We start from the raw sequence: 20,293 nt of genomic DNA on the forward strand, positions 1-20,293 counted from the left end.
TCCATTAAAACAATTTTTAATCTATCATATCAGTTTAATATTACACAAATTTTCACAAATTTTACTTCTAAATTCACTCTCAATCATCCTCAAATCTCTTCAAAATAACAACACATAATTTACTCTCAAATTCATCATTTTCTTCTCTATCAAATTCTCTCAAGTGAACACACCCTCATAGACCTATATAAACAATTGTACTTTGTCCGTGAAGCTTATCTCTTTTGAATAGTTAAAGCTTAAAAACACATGAAAGTGAATGACCTCTATGAAGTAGCTTTTGAAAGCGGATTGATTATAACTAGAGCCTCTTTTTTTATAAATAGTATTTTCTAACAATGATAGCAGCACAGTCATTTATATTAGTTTACCCTAATTTCTTGGATTACATATATTTTCTTTTAGAAAAATATTCAGGAGTTCTACAAATCAAATACTTGATTAGAAAAAAAAATACATAAACCATTTTTAGTTATCCTTTTCAAATATCATTTCTGAAATTGAGAACTTGATTATTTTTCAACTATCACTCGTGGCATATAAACACATATAATGAAAGGTAATAAAAATAACTCTAAGAGAGAGAATATATAAATAAAATGGGTAACTTTATGGAATGAAGAATATAAAAGTTTCATACTTTCCATTAAGAATAATTCACACTTAAGTTTAGAACTATATTTATATTGTATGGTTTATCATAAGATTTTCAGTGTTGAGCTCTGTAAATCTTTTGTCAATATATAGCCTTCAAGAATATGATAGGTGCTTAGTTAGTGTTGTATTTTGCAATTATATCTCGTTATGTCTGATAAAGTGATCATAAATCCTTTAATATTGATTTGGCTTTATTGTCTTAGACATAGACATACGTTCATGGGTAGGAAAGGAACGTTCCACTTCCTTTTGGATGTTGCCCAAGAATCGTGCTTGAGATATTTGTAAGATAATATTCAATAAGAGCAACTTCATGTTTATTCATAATATTTTGTTTCTTTGAATATTTGCTAAATGTTAGAGAAATCGTTTCTTATATTCAAAAGATAATGTATTGGCTGTTCAATGTAACATCCCTAATATTTAAATAACTATAGTATATAATCTTGTACTTTTATTCATGTGATTAAATTCATATAAAAACATATTTTATATTTTATCTAGAAGTAGTTTGATCATTGAAAAATAAATCGAAAAATTTCAAGAAATTATATAAGTAAATAATAATAAAAATAAATAATAAGACAAAAACAAAACAAAATAAAAATATATATATTAAAAAATATTAATTAACAATATATGTTAATTAAAATATCATTATATATATTAAAAAAATAAATATTTTGGATGATTCTTCTAAAAGATAACATAAGAAGAAAGAAAAAAAAAGGAAAAAAGAGATTCGGTAAGGAGTTAAGGATTATCTCTTCCAAATAAATTAATGCTAGACATAGTTGTCATGAAAATTTTATTAAAAAAATCATGGAAGATGATATCAAACCTATCAAATTGCATCGCATATATAAAAAAAACTTTTTATGAAAAAAAATCATGATTTTCTTAATGAAATATATTCATATTTTGAATTTCATATATAGGGAAAAACACATAACATATTAAAAAAAATTATCATTAATTAATCTTCTCATATTTAAAAAGATCTTTAATTTTTAAAAGTTTTTGTTTTAAAAACACTTAGTATTAATTTTTTTACCTACTACTACCATATTTTCTTGTAATTTGAATCCTCTTTAGTATTAAAATCTTTCTTCTCATCAAACAAATTAGCTCATTTATAAGATAGTTTTAACTCCTCCATAAAACTAGCCTCCTTAGACGTCAAAGGAGTATGAGTTATCATTGAACTACTATAAGTTGAATCTATTTGTTGTAAATCATGCAAACTATTGACAATTAGAGTGACATCCTCCAAAGAATGCATATCAGACAAGGAATCAAAATTCCCAGGAACACCACCACCAAGATTCTTAACAAGAGAATATTCATTCACAACACAATTATTATCATGATTAACCACCACTAGCTTAGGCTATGACTACAAGTTGTACCACAATAGGGTGCACCATACAAGACTCCACCACAAGTTCCACCGCAGACTTTACCTTAGGCTAAAGAGTCCTTAGTCTCATCTTATGCATCAATCACCTTAGGATGATAATGTTGTTGTATTTTTGTGTCAATTGTTTTTTGTCCACCAGAAATAACATTGGTATAATGTTGTAACTGTCTACGATAAGATAGACCATGACTAATGATTTTACAATTTGAAGAAAATGGAGGCAAATTTTGATACTCCACATCAACAATAAATACATCCTGATTTCCGAAAAATCTTATTACACAAAATAAATAACAAATCAACATCACCAAGACACGTGCAAAGAAACCTCGAGACTTTCTCTTGGTATAATCATCTAAAGATAAAGATGTATCAATTCCTCATGCTATTAACAAAATCGTTTTTAGCTCTCAATACTCTTAGAGAAGAACTGGATGTAGCTTAGTTGAGTGAACTAGTATAAAATAAGTATGCTTAGCGTCTTCACTCTGCAAGTATTCTATCTACAATCGTAGCATATACTTGCAAAACAAATAGTTAACACACACATTCATCATTAGACGCACATTCCCTTAAAAGTCTCTTCTCCTGGACACTACAGAAGAATAACTAAATAATCAATCTATAACCGCTTCTCTTAGAACAATGTCTTACACGTCAGGGATTTTGTGACTCATGAGGATCATCCAAGCTTTACCAAAGGTTGTCAAATATCAACATCGAAAAAGATTTCCAAAAACAGTATTCAACCCCCTTCTAGTGTTTCTCGTTACTTCAATACCCACCATAACAACCATTTTTTTCTTGAAGACATACATTAATTTACTTTTTATTTTTCATTGCTTTAGTTTTAATTATTTCATTGTATACAATTGTAATTTTTTTCCTATAAACATCAAATGTGCAATTTGTGTTGGTTTTCTGCTTTTTAGATTTGGTAAAATTGTAAAACCTGAATTTTTTTTTTCAAAAAACCTGAAATTGATGTTTGTTATGACAATAATAGACGTCAATTGATGTTTGTTACCTTGTGGTCCGACGTCAATTGATGTCTGTTAATGCCATAATAGATGTCAATTTTCTTCCTTCCCACTTTCAGAAACTTTCTCTCAACAGTAGGTCCCTCTCGTCCAACGAAAATTAACGTCTATTTGTACTACGAGGGACATTAATTGACATTTGTTTGTTGTACACAACAAACATCATATTGATGTATGTTCCTAATGTCTGACGTTAAATTAACATCTCCTAGTATGACGTTAAGGCTTTGACTAGTGTCAAGAATAAAAAATAACGAACGTCGAAGCTCATTTTTGTAGTAGTGGTAGGGTGAATATTGTGGGAAATTCTAGCAACAATAAAGAAGACAAGATCTAGGTTTAGCATGCACGTGTGGGACATCCATCCTTTTATTATATGAAACAAGTTCTTCCTAAGTTATTTACTAGTACAAATTTAAATAATTTGACATGTGACACTTGTATTCTTGCAAAGAGTCATTGTTTATATTTTCCTACACAATTGAATAAAATTGATATTCCTTTTTTATAGATACTAATGTTTGGGGACCATCATCCTTGTTATCGTTGGTTTGTGACATTTATAGATTATGCACACATTTCTTAAACATAAAAGTGAGGTTTATGGCATATTTAAACTTTTCCACAAAATAACCCAAACACAATTCAACTCATTTTGTTCGTGTTAATCATTCTGACAACAAACACGAATATGTTAATCATGAATTTTTCATAATTCTCTTACTACCCATGGAATCATGCATGAGATCACTTGTCCTAATACTCTATAATAAAATGGTGTAGCAGAATGAAAAAATCGCCGTATTTTAGAAACATTAGAGACATTGTTGATTGGGGCACATATGTTGTCTAAATATTGGAAAAAGGCTATTGAAACTGCTATTTATCTTATGAATCGTATGTCGTTTAGAGTTCTTGGTTTTAAGACTTCTCTTGAAGTCTTAAGTGGTTATTATTCAATCTCCTTTCACTCGCTGCTGCCTCCAAAGTTTTAGACTGTGTGGCCTTTGTACGTCTTCCTCCAAGTTAAACCTATGTGTAGTTAAATGTGTGTTTTTGCATTATGGGACACATACAAAAGAGTATCATTGTTATGATTCGCTTACTCAACGAACATATGTTAGCATGATGTGTCGGAAACTGATTTTCACCTTCATTAGGAAAGAAGTATAGTGAAGATGGAGTAGGTGTAGGTGGAATATTTGCATAGGTACCCAAAAGAACTTATGTAACTAAAGAGGAATTCATTACGGTATGGAAGGTGGAGGTCAACTCTGAAGTCTTTCACCTAATTACTAGAAGCCTCACATAAAAAGAAGGACTTTGAATTCATTGTGCTACTAATGAATTTACTCGATAAAATATTAAACTTTACATTAATTAAGATGGGGAATAATGTTAAATTAAACAAATAACCTAGAATGCATATTCACCCAACAAATAAATGGAAAGGTTTCCTTGAAGTCTTAGTGTTCTTGCTACATGTTTGTATTTTCTTTAATCTACCATGATATTTTGTACTTACACTTAATTTTTTATGAACAATGTCATGGTAATGAAGAAATACTTTTAATCAAATGAATTTTGTTTCATTGTAACTTCTAACCATTTTTCCATTTTGAGGTGTTTATCAAATTATAATTCAATTAGAGAAAGTAAAATTTTTATTACATTTGACAATTCTATCTTTTCACTTAACAAACAAGTATATCGATATAAATCTAGAATGATGATCTATCAAAGTGAAAAAAAAAAACAAACAATGTATCAAACAAAATTGGTTGATGCACAATCAATATTAAAAGGATATTCTCTTTTTGTTTGTTTTGTTTTTCAGAAGTTTTATTATTATGATTTCTTACTGTTGAACAACTTTAAACAATGACATGTGTTTACTTTAAAGATCAAGTTGGTTATATGTAATTGTATTATAAATCCTTTTATTTCGAATACCATGATACAAAGAGTCCATCTTTCTACCAACATGTTTCAATCAACATCAAGTAATCCTATATTATACATAATTTATCATTAAATTCAATAAAAAATTATTTAATATATATATATATATAAATATAATTTATCATTACTTGTTCTCCATGTGGTGATCCTATTACACATCCACATGTTCTTATTTGTTAGACAAAGATTTTCTAAATTGCTTGTCATATAATTGAAGGGATATATGTTTATTATCCATATAATATCTAGCTGTCATCCAATATGTTACTATGGACTTATAACTTACCGATCGAGTAAGGTGATAAGATAGTTGGAAAAGACCGAGCGGTTGACATGTCAGGAAAGCATCTCATGACCGTTTGGTCCCGACAACCGTTGAGCAAAGTTAAGGCGTAATTAATGTCACAATGGCTACTGTCAAGCGATTAAGGTTTGCATTAATGATCATTAAGACATAAATTAATTGGTCAGATTCTTTTAAACTCTATAAATAAGGGTTTAATTTTGAGGTAAAGTTTACTTTAACTCACTATTGAATTACAAAAGACCTACAGAGAAAAATTCTGACTTGAGCGTTGGAGTGTATTCTGCAGGTCACCCCCCTACACCGATCGGTTATCTAGAGCAAGGAGCAAGGAGGACGTTCGGTAGAGACAACAACTCTTCAGGCAGCTATCCTCGTCCCATTTCAACAGAAAGATTTTGCACTCAACGTGGGGCCGAGGATTTTTGAAGACACCCTAACGAGACCATAAGGATTGCTTAGGACCCGATAGCATTTATGTAGGAGATTGAGAGGAGGATGGAAGCCATGCAGGCTGAAATTGAAACTTTGAGAGCGGAACGTGATGCGGCGCAAGGGGCCTAGTCGAATTAGCAATCGTCCGCATGGGCCTAGACCCCGTCCTTAGTGGAATTCCCTAAGACTGATAGAATACTGATCAAGACATTGATAAGGAGGAAAACAGTTCCCGGAGGAGTCTTGTCCGATCGATTCATGCCGCTCGGGCTAGGGCGCTTTACCCCTTCATAGCCACGATCATGGAAGAGCAAATGTCGGATAGGGCACTCCCAACTCTCGAAAAATATGATGGGTCAGGGGACTCAGAGGAGCACCTGAGGTCATTTGCTAATGCCATGGCTATCTACTCACCTAATGAGAATGTGTGGTGTAGGGTTTTTTCCCTGTCGGTTAAAGGAGAAGCTTTGACATGGTTTTTCTTTCTTCGGCCTAGGACCATTGACAGTTTTGCGACCTTGAGACACCTGTTTGAGCGACAATTTGCCTCCAATAAGACGCAAAATCTTACATACATGGAACTGACAAAAATCAAGCACGAGAAGGGCGAAGGCCCGAGGGATTTTATGGATCGATCTAATTGGATTGCACGACAAGTGAAGGATGTGGGCAAGAAATTCATAATGAGTACCTTGTCTACTGCTTTAAGACCCTGTTCTTTTACGGACAACCTGTTCGCACGACCTCCCATGATAATGGATGAATTGCAAGATAGGGTGGCTAAATTCATTCACATTGAGAAGATGTGAATTGTCCAAAAGAGACAACACGAAGAGAATACTTCATCCTCAGGCCAAGAGAAGAAAGATGGCAGGAAGACATTCGTTCAAGGCGAATGGAAAAAGGGGAAAAAGTTCAAAGATGGATCGAAAGAGCCCAGATTTGAACGGTATACCCAGTTGAATACGTCGAGGGCAAGAATTTTGCAGGAAGCCTTAAGCGCATATCTCCTCCCTCCTTTGAAGAAAAAACTGACGCTCAAGAACGCAGACGGTACTAAACATTACCTATACCATCAGAACATGAGACACACCACTAAAGAATGCACCACTCTAAGAGACAAGGTTGAAGAATTGTTGAGGGCGAGGCATTTGAGGAGGTTTGTGAGGAGCGAACGGGTGGAAAGAATTCCGCTGAGGAGAGGGAGATCCGAACGGTTTGATCGCAGGGATGATTGTCATTCAGACCGTCGTCGTAGCACAAGTCGAAGTCCTGATCGATCGTTGGGCTTTGCTAAAGGAGGGTCGTCGACGTCTACAAGAAAGAGAGTCTAAGGGAGCTGAAAAGTGTGCATAGGGTGGACATAAAGAAATGCTCGATGCCATCGATTACCTTCACAGATGGGGATTTTCATGCCCCCGATCCCGAGCAGGACGATCCTATGATGATCGCCGCTGATATAGCTCGATACATTGTTGGCAAAGTTCAGATCGATCATGGTAGTTCAGTCAATATCCTATACTGGAAAACTTTCCAATAAATGGATTTATCGGAGGACTTGGTCGTGCCCTACAATCAGTAGATTGTAGGATTTGTTAGAGAAAGAGTAGATACTTGAGGCTACGTCGATTTGAGAATGTGCCTAGGGACTGAGCGGGGTGCTAAGGAGTTGAAGACCAGGTTTTTGCTGGTAGAAGCTAGCACTCCTTATAATGTGCTCATAGGCAAGCCATGCATAAATGCTTTTGGGGCAATCGTCTTGATGCCTCATCTCACCCTTAAGTTTCCTTCTAACAATGGGACCATTTGCAAGGTTCGGGCGGATCAAAGAGTCGTTCGGGAGTGTTATGTTGCGGGTCTAAAGGTTAAACCCTCAACCTCGCGACGAAAGGTTAACAGTCGGAGGTAGCAATGGCGGACTTAGATCCAAGGGCCAATACTAATGATCGGATAGAACCGCTGGGAGAAACGAGACCATTCGGTCTCGAGTGAAAAGAGAACTAAGTTACTTCCGTTGGGAGTGAGTTGGAGGAGGAACAAGCCAAGCTAATAGGTGGTAGAATTGGGGGAACGAACGCTCAAGAGGCAAATCGAAGATCTGCAGGTGAACAATCAAAAGACTAGGGACGCTCGGTGCAATCGAACAGATGGAAAGTTGGCTGCAAATTGGGAGTGTCCTTTTAGGGTGGTTGAAAACCTAAAGAATTGAGCTTATTGGTTGGAGCACCCCGACAGGAAAAGTCATCCCCAAAACTTGTGTACTTATCAAAAATAGTTCAGTACAAAAGATACAGACTCATGAACAAGCCCTAATACAAGGAAAAGATTGAACTACACTAAGCATTAGCCCCATCGATTTTTGCGATAACTTCAATGATTGGAGGGGGCTAAGCAGCTTCAACGGTCGGAGTTGGGGTTTCGGGGACAGGTATGGGAACAAGTTCCCCATTAACTATGATCTTCATAACGTTGAGGCGGGAATCATCAAGTGAAACCTAGTAGAGTAGGTTACACTGGGAGAGAGCCTTCTCGAAACCAAGGACGTGCTCATTGATAACCTCTGCTCGTCCAGAAGATTGTCCTCTCGATTGCCAGCTCCTTGCTTTTTTCAGTAGAGCACAGCAGGTCAAGCTTCAGGTCGTCATTGGAGCGCTGTAGTTTACAATAGGAGGAGCGGGACTCGGCAAGTAGATTATTGGCCTTGTTCTTGTCATCCTCCGCCATCTTCTCAACTTCAGCCAACCGAAGGGTCAGTTCCTTGTTTGACTTCACTGCTTCATCATACTTTTCTTGAAGCACTAGAAGCTCGATCGAGGCAGTTGTCTTCTTCACCAGCTGCCTTCTTTAGTCATTCCCTTCACAAAGCCCTCTTCTTCAGCGAAAAGGTTGAAGTGGATGCGCTTGGCCACCCATAGCCTAGGGTCGAGCGACCCAGAAAGAAGAGGGTCGGGAAAGGCCCTCTTGTTGCATTTGGAGGAAACTGAAAGCTCCCGATCAACCTTCCTTTTATTCTTTTTCTTCTTCTGAGTTGGATCAGAAGAGATGTGAATGGTCTCAACCACCTTCTTAACAGCAACAATGGTCGGTCGAGTGGAAGCGACGGTTTGGACCTCAAGATTGGCTGGTGGAGGTTGAGTTGGTGCCGATTGGGCCGACTGAGTTTGCATAGTCGGTTTAATAACAGCCACACGGGAAGAGCCCTCACCGGATTTTTCAACTTTGTCGCTTGCGGGCCATCATGCGTTTGTTCAGATAAGTTACAAACGATTGTTCAGAAAAGTTACAAACGATTGTTCAGAAAAAACAGTGAAGTATCTTATTAAAAACCATCGAGTGAAGATTTTTATTGCCCAAAAATCCTATAAGCCTACGGGAGGAGGACTTGAGGGGCAGCTCGCTCAATTGGTGGATTAGGTTTAACTCCTCAAGCGTCATTTTAGATTTGGGCCAAGAGACAACCTTCTTAGGATGATCAGTCCAATAGAAGGAAAATTTGGGATGGTCGTCCAAGAAATAAAAGCTTGGACAACCGGCCTCCAAAATGACCACCTTGACAAAGTTCCCTTTAAAATCCTTATAGGAGGTGTTGAACAACGTAAAAAGTTGTCTCTCCGGTATGGAATTAAGGGAAAGTCAAGGCTTGTTCGGGTGTGGCATTGCGAAAGAAGTAGAGGAAGGCGCCAGGAGTTGGACGAAGGGCAAGAGCCGCGCAGACAGCCGAGAATGCACGCATGAAGGCCTAACCGTTCGGGTGCAGTTGGGTAGCAGCCACATTAAGCTCTCGTAGAACGCCCATCTGAAACTCAGAGAATGGGATAAGGACTTTTAGGTCCTTGAACAAGGTGGAGTAGGCATAAAAGAAGTCTGAAGCATATCCCTCCCGACCGTGACATGCCCGCTCGGACATCCGGCAGATGACTATTTTAAAGTAGTTTGCATCCTTGGCCGCCTTCACTAGGCCAAGTCCTTTGATCAGCTCTTTGATGGGAGGGCCAGAGTGGAAGGAGGAACCGATTTGCTTTACCTCATGGGGAGCCCAATAACAACCGACAACGATGGGCCATTTTTTGGGTCTTCCGTCCTAAGCACCGGTGAAGTCCACGTTGATACCCACTTATTCAACGTCGTTGTCTACTAGAATGCATGAGGAATCCTCATTGCCCGATGGCCCGGCCTAATCGTCGACAGGGGAATTTCTTTCGTCGATGGCACCCAAGGTGGTGGACGAAGATGTAGCAACTCTGTCGTCAGCATACCCCTCGCCTTCTCCTCCGGCCGAGTCAGAAGAAATAGGTTGAGAAGACATGCTTACTTGGAAGACTAAGTTTGAAGCTCTTGAAAGAGGAAACGGTAGGGAAATTGTGCGGTTGATGAAGAGCTCGAGGGTAAAAGTGAAAAAATGGGATTACCCTATCACTATTTATAGATGGTAAAGGCGGTTCACCAAACTCATATGGGGTGTTCAAAGGGAAAAGATCTGACGGTTCAAGCGTCATGACGTTACGTTTTCACCTTTTACCGCCCATTTTTTCGTCGTGACTCTTCGACTTCCGCTCTTCCCGCTATTTTACAGATACTAAAGGGACGTGACGATTGATGAGCTGTCACAACCCAAGAACCCTATGTTACTATGAGCTTATAACTTACCGATCGGGTAAGGTGACAAGATAGTTAGAAAGGATCGATCGGTTGACATGCCAGGAAAGCATCTCATGACCGCTGGGTTCCGACAACTGTTGAGCAGAGTTAAGGCGCAATTAATGTCACAACGACTACAGTCAAGCGGTTAAGGTTTGCATTAATGGTCATTAAGAGGTAAATTAATTGGTCATATTCTTTTAAACTCTATTAATAAGGGTTTAATTTCGAGGTAAATTTTACTTTGACTCACTATTAAATTACAAAAGTCCTACAGAAAAAAATTCTGACTTGAGCGTTGGAAGGTATTTTGCAGGTCACCCCCTACACCGATCAGTTATCTGGAGCTAAGGAGCAAGGAGGACATTCGGCAGAGACAATAACTCTTCAGACGGCTATCCTCATCCCATTTCAACAGAAACACAATATTTTCTCATTTTGACTTATCTTACATTTGTTCAACAATATGTTTGTTGTCTTACATAATTGTTGTCTTACATAGTTGGTTACATTAGCACTAAGTAATTGGACTGCAATAGCATAAGCCTAACACCCTTTGTTATGTTAAATTAGTTTCATATTCATTTTGTGAGAGATAATCTTATCAGTTACAATGTTCAATTATTTTGAAATAATTTAAATTCTCATATATGCTATTTTATCCTGTGAGAGTATTGATCTGTCATTCATTTCTACTCTATCCTGTCCTCATTGCTTTTCTATAATAATTTTAATTCAAATCATATGTTGATGACTTTATTGGTTCAGTGTGTTTTGGTTTATTTGATCACTTATATTTCTTTTCATAAAGACATAATAATATGCAAAATATAATTATCTTATTCATTACATCAATATCTACAGGATTTGTACACGAATATATATTTAATTACCACATATATTCCTCTTAAGATCATGCTAATAAATCTCAATTAATAATTAGATATTGCAAAACAAACATAATAAAACTATACATTAACATTTATAATATTTTATGTCTTTAAAAATAATGTTTGATCTGATTATTTATTATCTTCAACTTGTGTAATTTTACATCCCTTAACAGAATCTCTTCATAGACCTTGGTATGAAGGAAATTTTTCCAAGAATTCATTCCTATTATTATAATTATAATGAAGATTGTCAAAATGATTTGTGTCAAAATCTTTGTCACTCACCTTTCTAACCTACAACTTAGTTGTATATATAAAAATAAGGAGACTATTTATACCAATTTGTAGAGATCAAACAGATACAAACATCATTATTTATTAATTATATTTGAACTTATTATCTTATAATTTACAATTCAAATACTTTTATTATAGGTTTAAATCCTCAAATCGTTCCCACATTTGTTGCGGAATCTCAAGTGAGTCCTCGTTTTTTCAACTGTCTCAATTGGGTCCATCTATTTGTAAAATGTCTCAATGGCCCAAATAGTTACAAAATTAAGCCAATTAAACCATGTTCGTTAAGTTTCCACATACGACGTTAAAATGCGATGACTTGGTCCACGCTGATGTAAAAGTGTTTTATTATGTGAAATTTTTTCTTAAATTAAGAGTTTTTGACGTGGCAAAATTTATTATGAGAATAAGGTTCGCTCCTTCTCCTTCACAGCTACTGTCTAGGCGAGCTTTGTGATGACATCTTTGTGATGACGATGAATGAAGATAGTTCGAAGAGGTGTAAGGAGAATGCACATTGTTCTGGGTTGCAATTTGAGATTTTTACGAATGGGGTTTTGTGGGTTCTTCGTGGTTTATGTTTTCTGATGCAGGTGGAAGGCATTGGAGTTCACGATTTAGGGAAGGTAAAGGCGCGAATTGGGGCTGCGCGATTATAGGGTTTGTGTTTCTGATTTTGGGATGAACTGTGTTGATTTTTTGGGTTTACAAATTAAGAACCGTCAAGGAGAAAACATGATTTGCGCGAGATGGGGACACTGAATCGCTTCTGCGTCGCTACTGATTTCTTTACTTGGATTGAAGGAACAGTAGAGGAAATAGTTGAAAATAATAGAAAAAAATAGCATTAATTGCTTTACTTGGATTGAGAAGCACAACAAAATATTAATAATAACATCCTAAGTCCTGTAATAAGTACATAAGGTGTTTCTTTGCTACCCAGCTTCACGAATTTTTTTCTTTTTATTGAATAACGTGCCCTTATTCCTTGAACTGAAATAAAGGATCTATTGGAACATGAATACCTTAAGTTCAAATAGAGAAAATTAAAAACTTCGTACAGTTTTAAAAATAATTAAATTCAGTTAAATGAACTCAAGAAGGAGAATACTTCCATTTTGAAACACATTGTTCAGTACCTTGAAAGATATGATTAATTCAGGCCAAAATGTTCATGAACACCAAGTTGAACCAAATAGGTCAAGGAAAATCAGTTTGTGAAAGCTTCTTGGGCAATTCATCTAATCCATAAATCAAAAGTATATACTGGTGCAAATTAATATATAAGTAACATGCAGTAACCATACTTGGTGGCCTGTTATGAGGTTCTGAAGTGATTTGAACATTTGATAGTTATGAAGAATTTCACAAATTTCTGCAGGTCGAAACCATTGATGCTGGGCTTCAAATTGTAGTTGTTGAATCCATCACTGGCCGCTACAACCAAACAAAATCCGTCCCGTTTGAGTCCCAGATTTGCGCCAGAGTTGGATGGGATACACTGATTTGAAACTATCTTGCCCTGTTAGATGTCATCTTGTCTCTGATTCCAATTGACCTTTGAAATATCTACATATTGGGGCTTTTACGGTGATACACAGAGGAGCAATGGTGAACAAAACAGGAACAATTTAAGGTTCACCATTTTGGGATTTTTACGATGCTGATTGGCAAAGAGAGGTTGATCATGATGATGGCTGATGAAGTTAATGGAGGATGAGATGCTCTGTGGGTGAGGAGGAATGAAACTTCTAGGGTTTTATAAATGTTGCTTCCATAATTTTTTTTAATTTACTAAATTCCATGTGATAATTTAATTATTTTCACATAATAAAATATTCACCTCAACATATTCACTGTTATCACATTTTAATATCGTATGTGGAAACTTAACGAACATGGTTTAATTGGCTTAATTTTTCAAATATTTGAACAAAATTAAAACATTTTACAAATATATAGACCCAATTGAGACAGTTGAAAAAACGAAGATCACTTGAGATTTTCTAAGATAATCCGAAGATTTAAACCTTTATTATAAATAAAAAAAATATAAAATATAATATTTCATGTAAACAACTTACTTTTCAATATTTTTAATCTATATCATTATACAAAGATGAATTTTCTTTTTAGTGTACATTTTTTTTGTTTTCAATTTTATTCTTTAAATAATAACTTTTTTAAAATTAAAATAATTATTTTATTAATTGTACCTTTTAAATTATTATTTTTTAAAATTTAATAATTTTTTATTTGACATTTTTTTAATCTAACTATTTCTTAAACTAAACTAACTATCTATAATATAAAAATCTACAGAATAAATAAAATCTATCACAACAAAATTTAAAAATTATTTATGTTTATTTTTATTGTTATAATAATAAAATAATTTTATTACAAAAAGAAAGTGAACAGTGCACGTATTATAAGATAAATTATTTTATTTATTTTCTTATATCTTACCTTTTTTAAAGATCTAATATTTTCTCAATCTTTACATGGGTTTTTTTTTACAACTTTGAACTTTATTATTATCTCAAATTCCATTATTTCTCTTTATGCATAAAAATTATAATTTTTGTAATCTTAAATTTAAGTTTTTTGAACAGTATTTTAAATCTAAAAAAGAGAACATAAATGCAAATAATTTATAAAAGGGTGTATTACAAAATATATAAAATTTAAAATTAATATATAAAACAATAAACTGATTAGAACAATTAAATTTTAGCTAAATAAAATTAAATAACAACACAAAAGCAGGGAGACATTGCTCTCCTTTTACAAAAATTAAAATGGTTGGAAAGTAACACCTTTTAAAAGACTAGAATTTAAGTTAAATAAATGAACAGAATTGAATATAATTAAAATCTAAATTGTTTACAACAACAAATCTCTCTCCAAGTAATCCAGAGTAATAACTGCTTAAAGTCAACATGCTGACAAAGAAGAAAAAGACAAGTTGACCGTCTCCGTTTTTCCCGCCACACAATTTCCCTCCAAATCTAAATTTCCTTCCAAATACAAATCCTGCTAAACTAACCTAACTTTTCTCCCTCTTTCATGTGATATTGTGTTGTTTTTGTTTTTTTTATCACATTTTTTTAAATTGATTTCTTTAATTATTGAATTAGTAAGCATTAAATTGTATTGTTATAATTATTTAAAATAAATTATAATGTCTTATTTTGGATACAATGAATACATTATAATATCAACTTAAATCCAGATAAATAATTAAAACAAAAATAATTCTTATATTACTCAAAATCAATAAATAAAACATAAAACTGAATAGCATAAACATGAATAAAAAGTCACAATTAAAATTACGAACATTTAACTTGATACCCATCATCAGCCATCCCTGTCTTCACACTCTTCTAGACAGTTATAACTATATTCAAACATATAAATTTAGATTTAGATATATGTCAAATAAATTTAATCAAATAAATAAAACTACAATCCTATAAATTGTTTATAACATTTTCTGAAAATAATTTTATTCTAATAAGAGTAACAACTCCAGAAACAAATATAGTTAGTACAGACATGTATTTACCTACTCCAATTAAAAAATAATTTTTTAAAAAAATCAAAATAATATCTTAAAAACAAACAACATTAAAAAGAAATTTAAAATGAAGATTATGAAACTGATATATTAAAAAAAAAGTTAATAGGATATGTCCTAATTTACAAGTTGGACAAAACTGACAAAAGAAAATATACTTTCCTCTATATATTTAATTTACAAAGCACATTAGTAAACAAAATACAAAGTAAATCTATTATACCTTGTGTGAAAAACCTATTAGGAAGTGATGTTGGAGAAGCTGAACCAGATTACTAGTGTTCTATCTCACTGACGCAGATCCAATGAAGCGCCTTTACTCAGACACCCACCGCATCGTACTTCTCATCGACGTTTTGAGCCTCGGCGATCCCCACCAGACAAGACGATTGGTTTCGTTCCTGGAAACCCTAAATTCTTTTCCTCCTCTTTCCTCTTCCCTTTTTGCTTTCAAACTCTTCTTCTCTTCCCTCTCTCCTCTTCTCTCATTCTCCAAGCTCCAACCTTTTTTCCCCAATCCTTCCCTCTCCTTCGACCTCCCTTCCTCCGTCCTTCCGCACCTCTCCCACACCCTCTCCACCCTCCCTTCCACCCTCCACCACCCTCTCTCCACCGCCAATGCCCATCACCTCGCTCAATCTCTCTCCCAACTCCTGCACGACCACTCCTGGGACCACCCTTCCCCCCAAGCCGTCCCTCCCAATTTGATTCTCCTTTTCTCCCCTTCTTTTGTTTCATTCACTTCTATTGCATCTTTCCTGAACATCGATTCCAGCATTCTTGCGGATTCTACCTCATTTTTTGATACAGTCTCTTCCTTCTTGGCCAATGTAGCTCGCTCGTTCACTGCCAGGAGCATTCACTGTACTTGGATTAGTGTTGATGGTGAAAATGTTGAGGCAAACCCTAAGGATGAGGCTAGGGAAGTGTCTTCTTTGCTTCGGACTTCGGTTGGGAGGCTCGGGTGGGGATTTTGCTCTCTTGATTTGCTTCTTCTTGGTTCGGCTCTTGTTCAGTTTGGCCTGGTTTATCCCATGATTGGAGTTTCGTTGAGATGTGCTTCTAGGGATGTTAGTGTTGGTGGGCAGTTGAGGCTTTTGATCTTGGATGTGAATGGAAGTCCCATTGAGTACAATTGTTGTGATCTTGAGTTTGTTAATGTGAAGGGTGTTTGGAATTTGCCAGGTGGAGGGGGTGACAAAAGGGAGATGTTTTGGAAGCTGTGTTCGGGTGGAGGTGTGAAATTGGAGGTTAAGGTTGTGCAGAAGTGTGATGCCTTTGTTGAGACAGATGACTGGCTGTCTGATTCGGTTCTAGTGCGAGAGGATTCCAGGGGAATGAAGAAGAAAGAGAAGGTGGGTTTGGATGAATCTTTTGTTGATAGGGTTCTTGAGCTTGTTGCCACTGAGTTTGGTTGTGAGTGGCGACAAAAACAGGTGCCGGTGTGGGAATTGCTGTTGAGTTTTCTGTATAAAGAAGATTGTTGGGCGTTGGTAGTTCTTTCCAATGACAAGGGTGAGTCATGTACAGGTATTCTGAAACCTTTTACTGTGCTTGCTGGCATTTTGTCTGTGTTAGAGAATTCACATGGGGCTAGTGGTTTTGGTGAAGCAAATGTTGGACAATATGTTAAGATGTTGGATCATGATGTTTGCAAACCTGATTCTAAATTCAATGAGGAACTGTCGAGTTCTCGAGATAAGAAGAGTAAGAAATGGATAGATTTTAGTGCACTGCAGGACTTCACGTGGAGCTCATTTTTTAAGTCAGCTATCGAACAATTAGATACTGATTTACTTGATGTTTATTGTGCCAAAGAAGGTAGCAAGTGTAAGAAGTTAAAATTTTTGAAATGCTGGATGAAGCAGATGAAGAAATCTGGTTGTTTGGATCCAGCTTTGTTAGAAAAGCTCAAGCCAAATCCAATAGTAGCTGAACTGAGTGGCAGTAAATTGGATGACTTGACTCAAAATGATGAACCACCAATGTCCTCATTTGCATCAGCTGAAATTAACTCCGAGTCCGAGGCTTTGAGAATACAGGAGGATGCGGAGTTAGACTTTAGGTCAGAAACATTTTTAAGTAATCTTGCTGACAGGATCAAATGCGGAATTGAATTAAAATTTGGAGACATGGGGGCTTTGGCAGAGGGACTGGTAAATTCTTGTATAAAGTGGCTACGTCAGAAGGTTGATAAAGAAACTGTTTCTCAGAGTCAGTCTCCTTTGAAAGATCAAAATACTTGTGATGGAATGATTGCATCTGAGCTGATTAAACTTCTATTAAGGGAGCCCAAGGAGATAGCTGCTGAGCATAAAAGCCAGAAACATGAAGAAACATATGTGATGCAATTTACTGCTCAGTATCCTTCAATTAAGTTTCCCTTTATTTATCTGATGCAATTTTTTTATTGTTCTAATCAGCTGTAATTTTAGAAACATATGTTCCGTGATTTTTGTTTTTTCCTTAGTGAACATTAGATATGAACTGCAGATTTTATTTCGAATGGAGATTTTACAATCAGAGGTAGGAAATGAAGTTGAAGATTCCTGCAAACAGAAGTTTGTAAAACAAATATGCCTGCTTTTAGAGCTCATTCAGTGTCACATGGGAGTATTCTTCGGTGATTGGACTCTTGAAAATTATGTGACAAAGATAATAAAAAACAGGTACAAGTTTATACACGAAAATGAGATGTTTTAGATTGATGTTGATCGATATTTCTTTTGAAAATAAAGTGCTTTTGCACAAGTTATTGAATTTTTAGAGTTAATGGCTTCTATTTAGAATATGAACAATAACTCAATTTATTTTTATTTGCTGCAAATGTGCTTATATGTTACTCTTTTATGCTTGCTTGCCAATATGCTTAGTGCCAGAGATGGAGTTGAAAATTTAACAAAAAAAGAAGAGATGGATTTGAAAATGGTTTCTCTAAAGTTTCTGTATGGAAATAACACTACCTTTTCTGAGTTGTTGCAAATGCCTTTCTTATCCCCACCATATTTGTTCAAACTCCAAACCTGAAATAAGAAACACTTGTTATGAGTTTCTTTTCATTTATCTTTTTTCATGGAAATAAATTAAATTCACATTGCATGAAATATTGAAAGATTGTTGGTTTATGAAAGTAAAATACCCAAAATGCAGGTATTCAGGCACTCTTGAAGATGTGGTTCAGAAAATATACTACGAAATGGACCTGCTGTTGTTTGCCGAGGAAGATGAAGAACCAGATAGTTTACTCAACAGTGAGGACAGCAACAAATCCTTTAACGGAAAAGCGTACAGAGATGTGGTATTTGAAAATGATGTCAGTGGAAGATTGCAAAGGATTGTAGATGACCGTGATAAGAAACTAATCGAAGCTAAAGAGAAGAGAGAGAGAGCTCTCAGGTTTTCATCTTTTACTAGTTCGATGCCTGTTTTACGAAGAGTGAGGGCGCCAACTCGGAAGAGCGTGAAACCCAAGACAGATCTTCAAAGGGTGCGAAAAAGGAAGGAACGAGAAAAGGCAAACTATGGCACTGTATGTGAGACCCCAATGACAGTAAATAAACATTCAAACTCAAGGGCAAGGGGTTCTGATGATGACCGTGATCGGGCTGATGGAAGGAAACCATGTGGCTCAGTTTCTAAGGCATTGTTCAAGGATGATCTTTGATGTGAGTAAACCAAGCTTTTTCCATAGAGAAACTGTATATGCTAATCGGCAGAACAGAATAGCAGCATCGTCTGCGTTAAACAACAAAGGATGGAATGTAAATGGCCGAAGTTGGGGTTAAATTTGCCTTCTGTGTTCTTGTACCTAACAATCAACATATTCACATCATTACGATTTTCTTATTGTTAGAATATGTCAATTCGTCTGTAAATCCCACCGATAAAAAAGGCTTTTTTTTATTGTATCTGCCTATCACTAGGTGCCTTTGTTTAGTGATTAACCTCTGATCTGATGTAAGAACTTCTACATATATATACATGAATGAGGTGAATGATAAATCACTCTCTTAAGCTTTTTTTCTCATTGTTCATTCTCAAGTTGACATCAGAGTGAGTTGATTCCGCTTTGTCTGTCTTTATCTGGTGAAAATACTGTTTCTCACCTCCGTGTATATAAATAAGTGCATTGATTGTTTATCTTGACAAGAGAGATTTCTGAATTCTTAATGCTTTGGCTTTTTTTAGCTTCGACTTGGGTAGATAATTTCTTCTCAGTGAATGCCTTGCTATGTGGGTGAAGCTTATTTTGTGCTATAATTATCTGTTTTTTTTTTGTTAGAAATACAAATTACATGTTTCTGTTATTATAGTCTGTTAGATTCAGACTGTTGCTGATGAAATCACATGTTGCAACTTTTTCTTCTAAATGGAGTTGGAATAAAAATTTGAAAGCTAGTGACCTTTACACCCTAGCAATGAGAAAATATTTTTATTTTCAGAAAAGTTGTAAGCAGATAGCATTTATGTTCCTTTGATTGTGTCCTCTATTGACATTCTTTGACAATAAAAATATAAGCCTGTTTTCTATTCTTTGCCTATAAAGATTTACTATGCTTTTGAATATTGATCAACCAACAACAATATGTCCAATAAGTCAATAACTGGTTTGTGTAGATTGCATGTTTAGCCACAAATTTGTTGGGTTGTTCATATTCCATTTTCAGTTTACTGCTTCATTGGTTTTGCTTCATGTTTGCAATTGCTGGCTTTCCTTCAGGTTATATTGAGGCTGAAAGAAGTCTGGTGTTCTTTCTATCTTATTTGAATATTCAATGCAATTGGGTTTCCTGATCCCCGATTCCCTTCAGGTAATCATTTTGGCATAGATAGGTGAATTGTGTATTCGTTAGCTACTAATGAATGGGCCTGATGGTGTATATAATTTCTGGAATTTTCTTTTTGATGAGCCTTTCATTTTTGGTTTCAATTCTTTATCATAAGCGCATGTTGATAATGATTACAAGTATACTATTAATTATAGTTGAAAATGGAAACTAAATTTTAGGGAATTCTTTTATAAATAAAACTGAAATAATCCAGCAAGGAAAAAAGTTCATGTGA

The 20,293-nt window shown here is 35.2% G+C and overlaps 1 protein-coding gene across 2 annotated transcripts; it reads left to right on the forward strand.

The window, feature by feature from the left end:
• Positions 1-15,449: 15,449 nt before the first annotated feature.
• Positions 15,450-20,073, forward strand: LOC108338905 (uncharacterized). Of its 2 annotated transcripts, XM_052878382.1 has the most exons (4): positions 15,450-17,591; positions 17,710-17,898; positions 18,380-18,894; positions 19,950-20,073. In XM_052878382.1, the coding sequence occupies exons 1-3, from the start codon at positions 15,535-15,537 to the stop codon at positions 18,891-18,893; spliced, it is 2,760 nt and encodes a 919-aa protein (XP_052734342.1). In that variant the 5' UTR covers positions 15,450-15,534; the 3' UTR covers position 18,894; positions 19,950-20,073. The 2 variants fall into 2 exon arrangements, with proteins under 2 accessions (XP_052734342.1, XP_017431463.1); XM_017575974.2 differs by lacking the exon at positions 19,950-20,073 and having other exon boundaries at positions 18,380-19,248.
• Positions 20,074-20,293: the final 220 nt, after the last annotated feature.

This window comes from Vigna angularis, chromosome 5 (assembly GCF_016808095.1).
Source record: "Vigna angularis cultivar LongXiaoDou No.4 chromosome 5, ASM1680809v1, whole genome shotgun sequence".
In the NCBI taxonomy this organism is placed as follows: Eukaryota; Viridiplantae; Streptophyta; class Magnoliopsida; order Fabales; family Fabaceae; genus Vigna; species Vigna angularis.

Coding starts and splice junctions, on each gene's coding strand:
- LOC108338905 (XM_052878382.1), top strand. CDS start 15,535: ATGAAGCGCCTTTACTCAGACACCCACCGCATCGTACTTCTCATCGAC. Junction 17,592..17,709: donor GTGATGCAATTTACTGCTCA/GTATCCTTCAAT, acceptor AGTGAACATTAG/ATATGAACTGCAGATTTTAT. Junction 17,899..18,379: donor ACAAAGATAATAAAAAACAG/GTACAAGTTTAT, acceptor CCCAAAATGCAG/GTATTCAGGCACTCTTGAAG.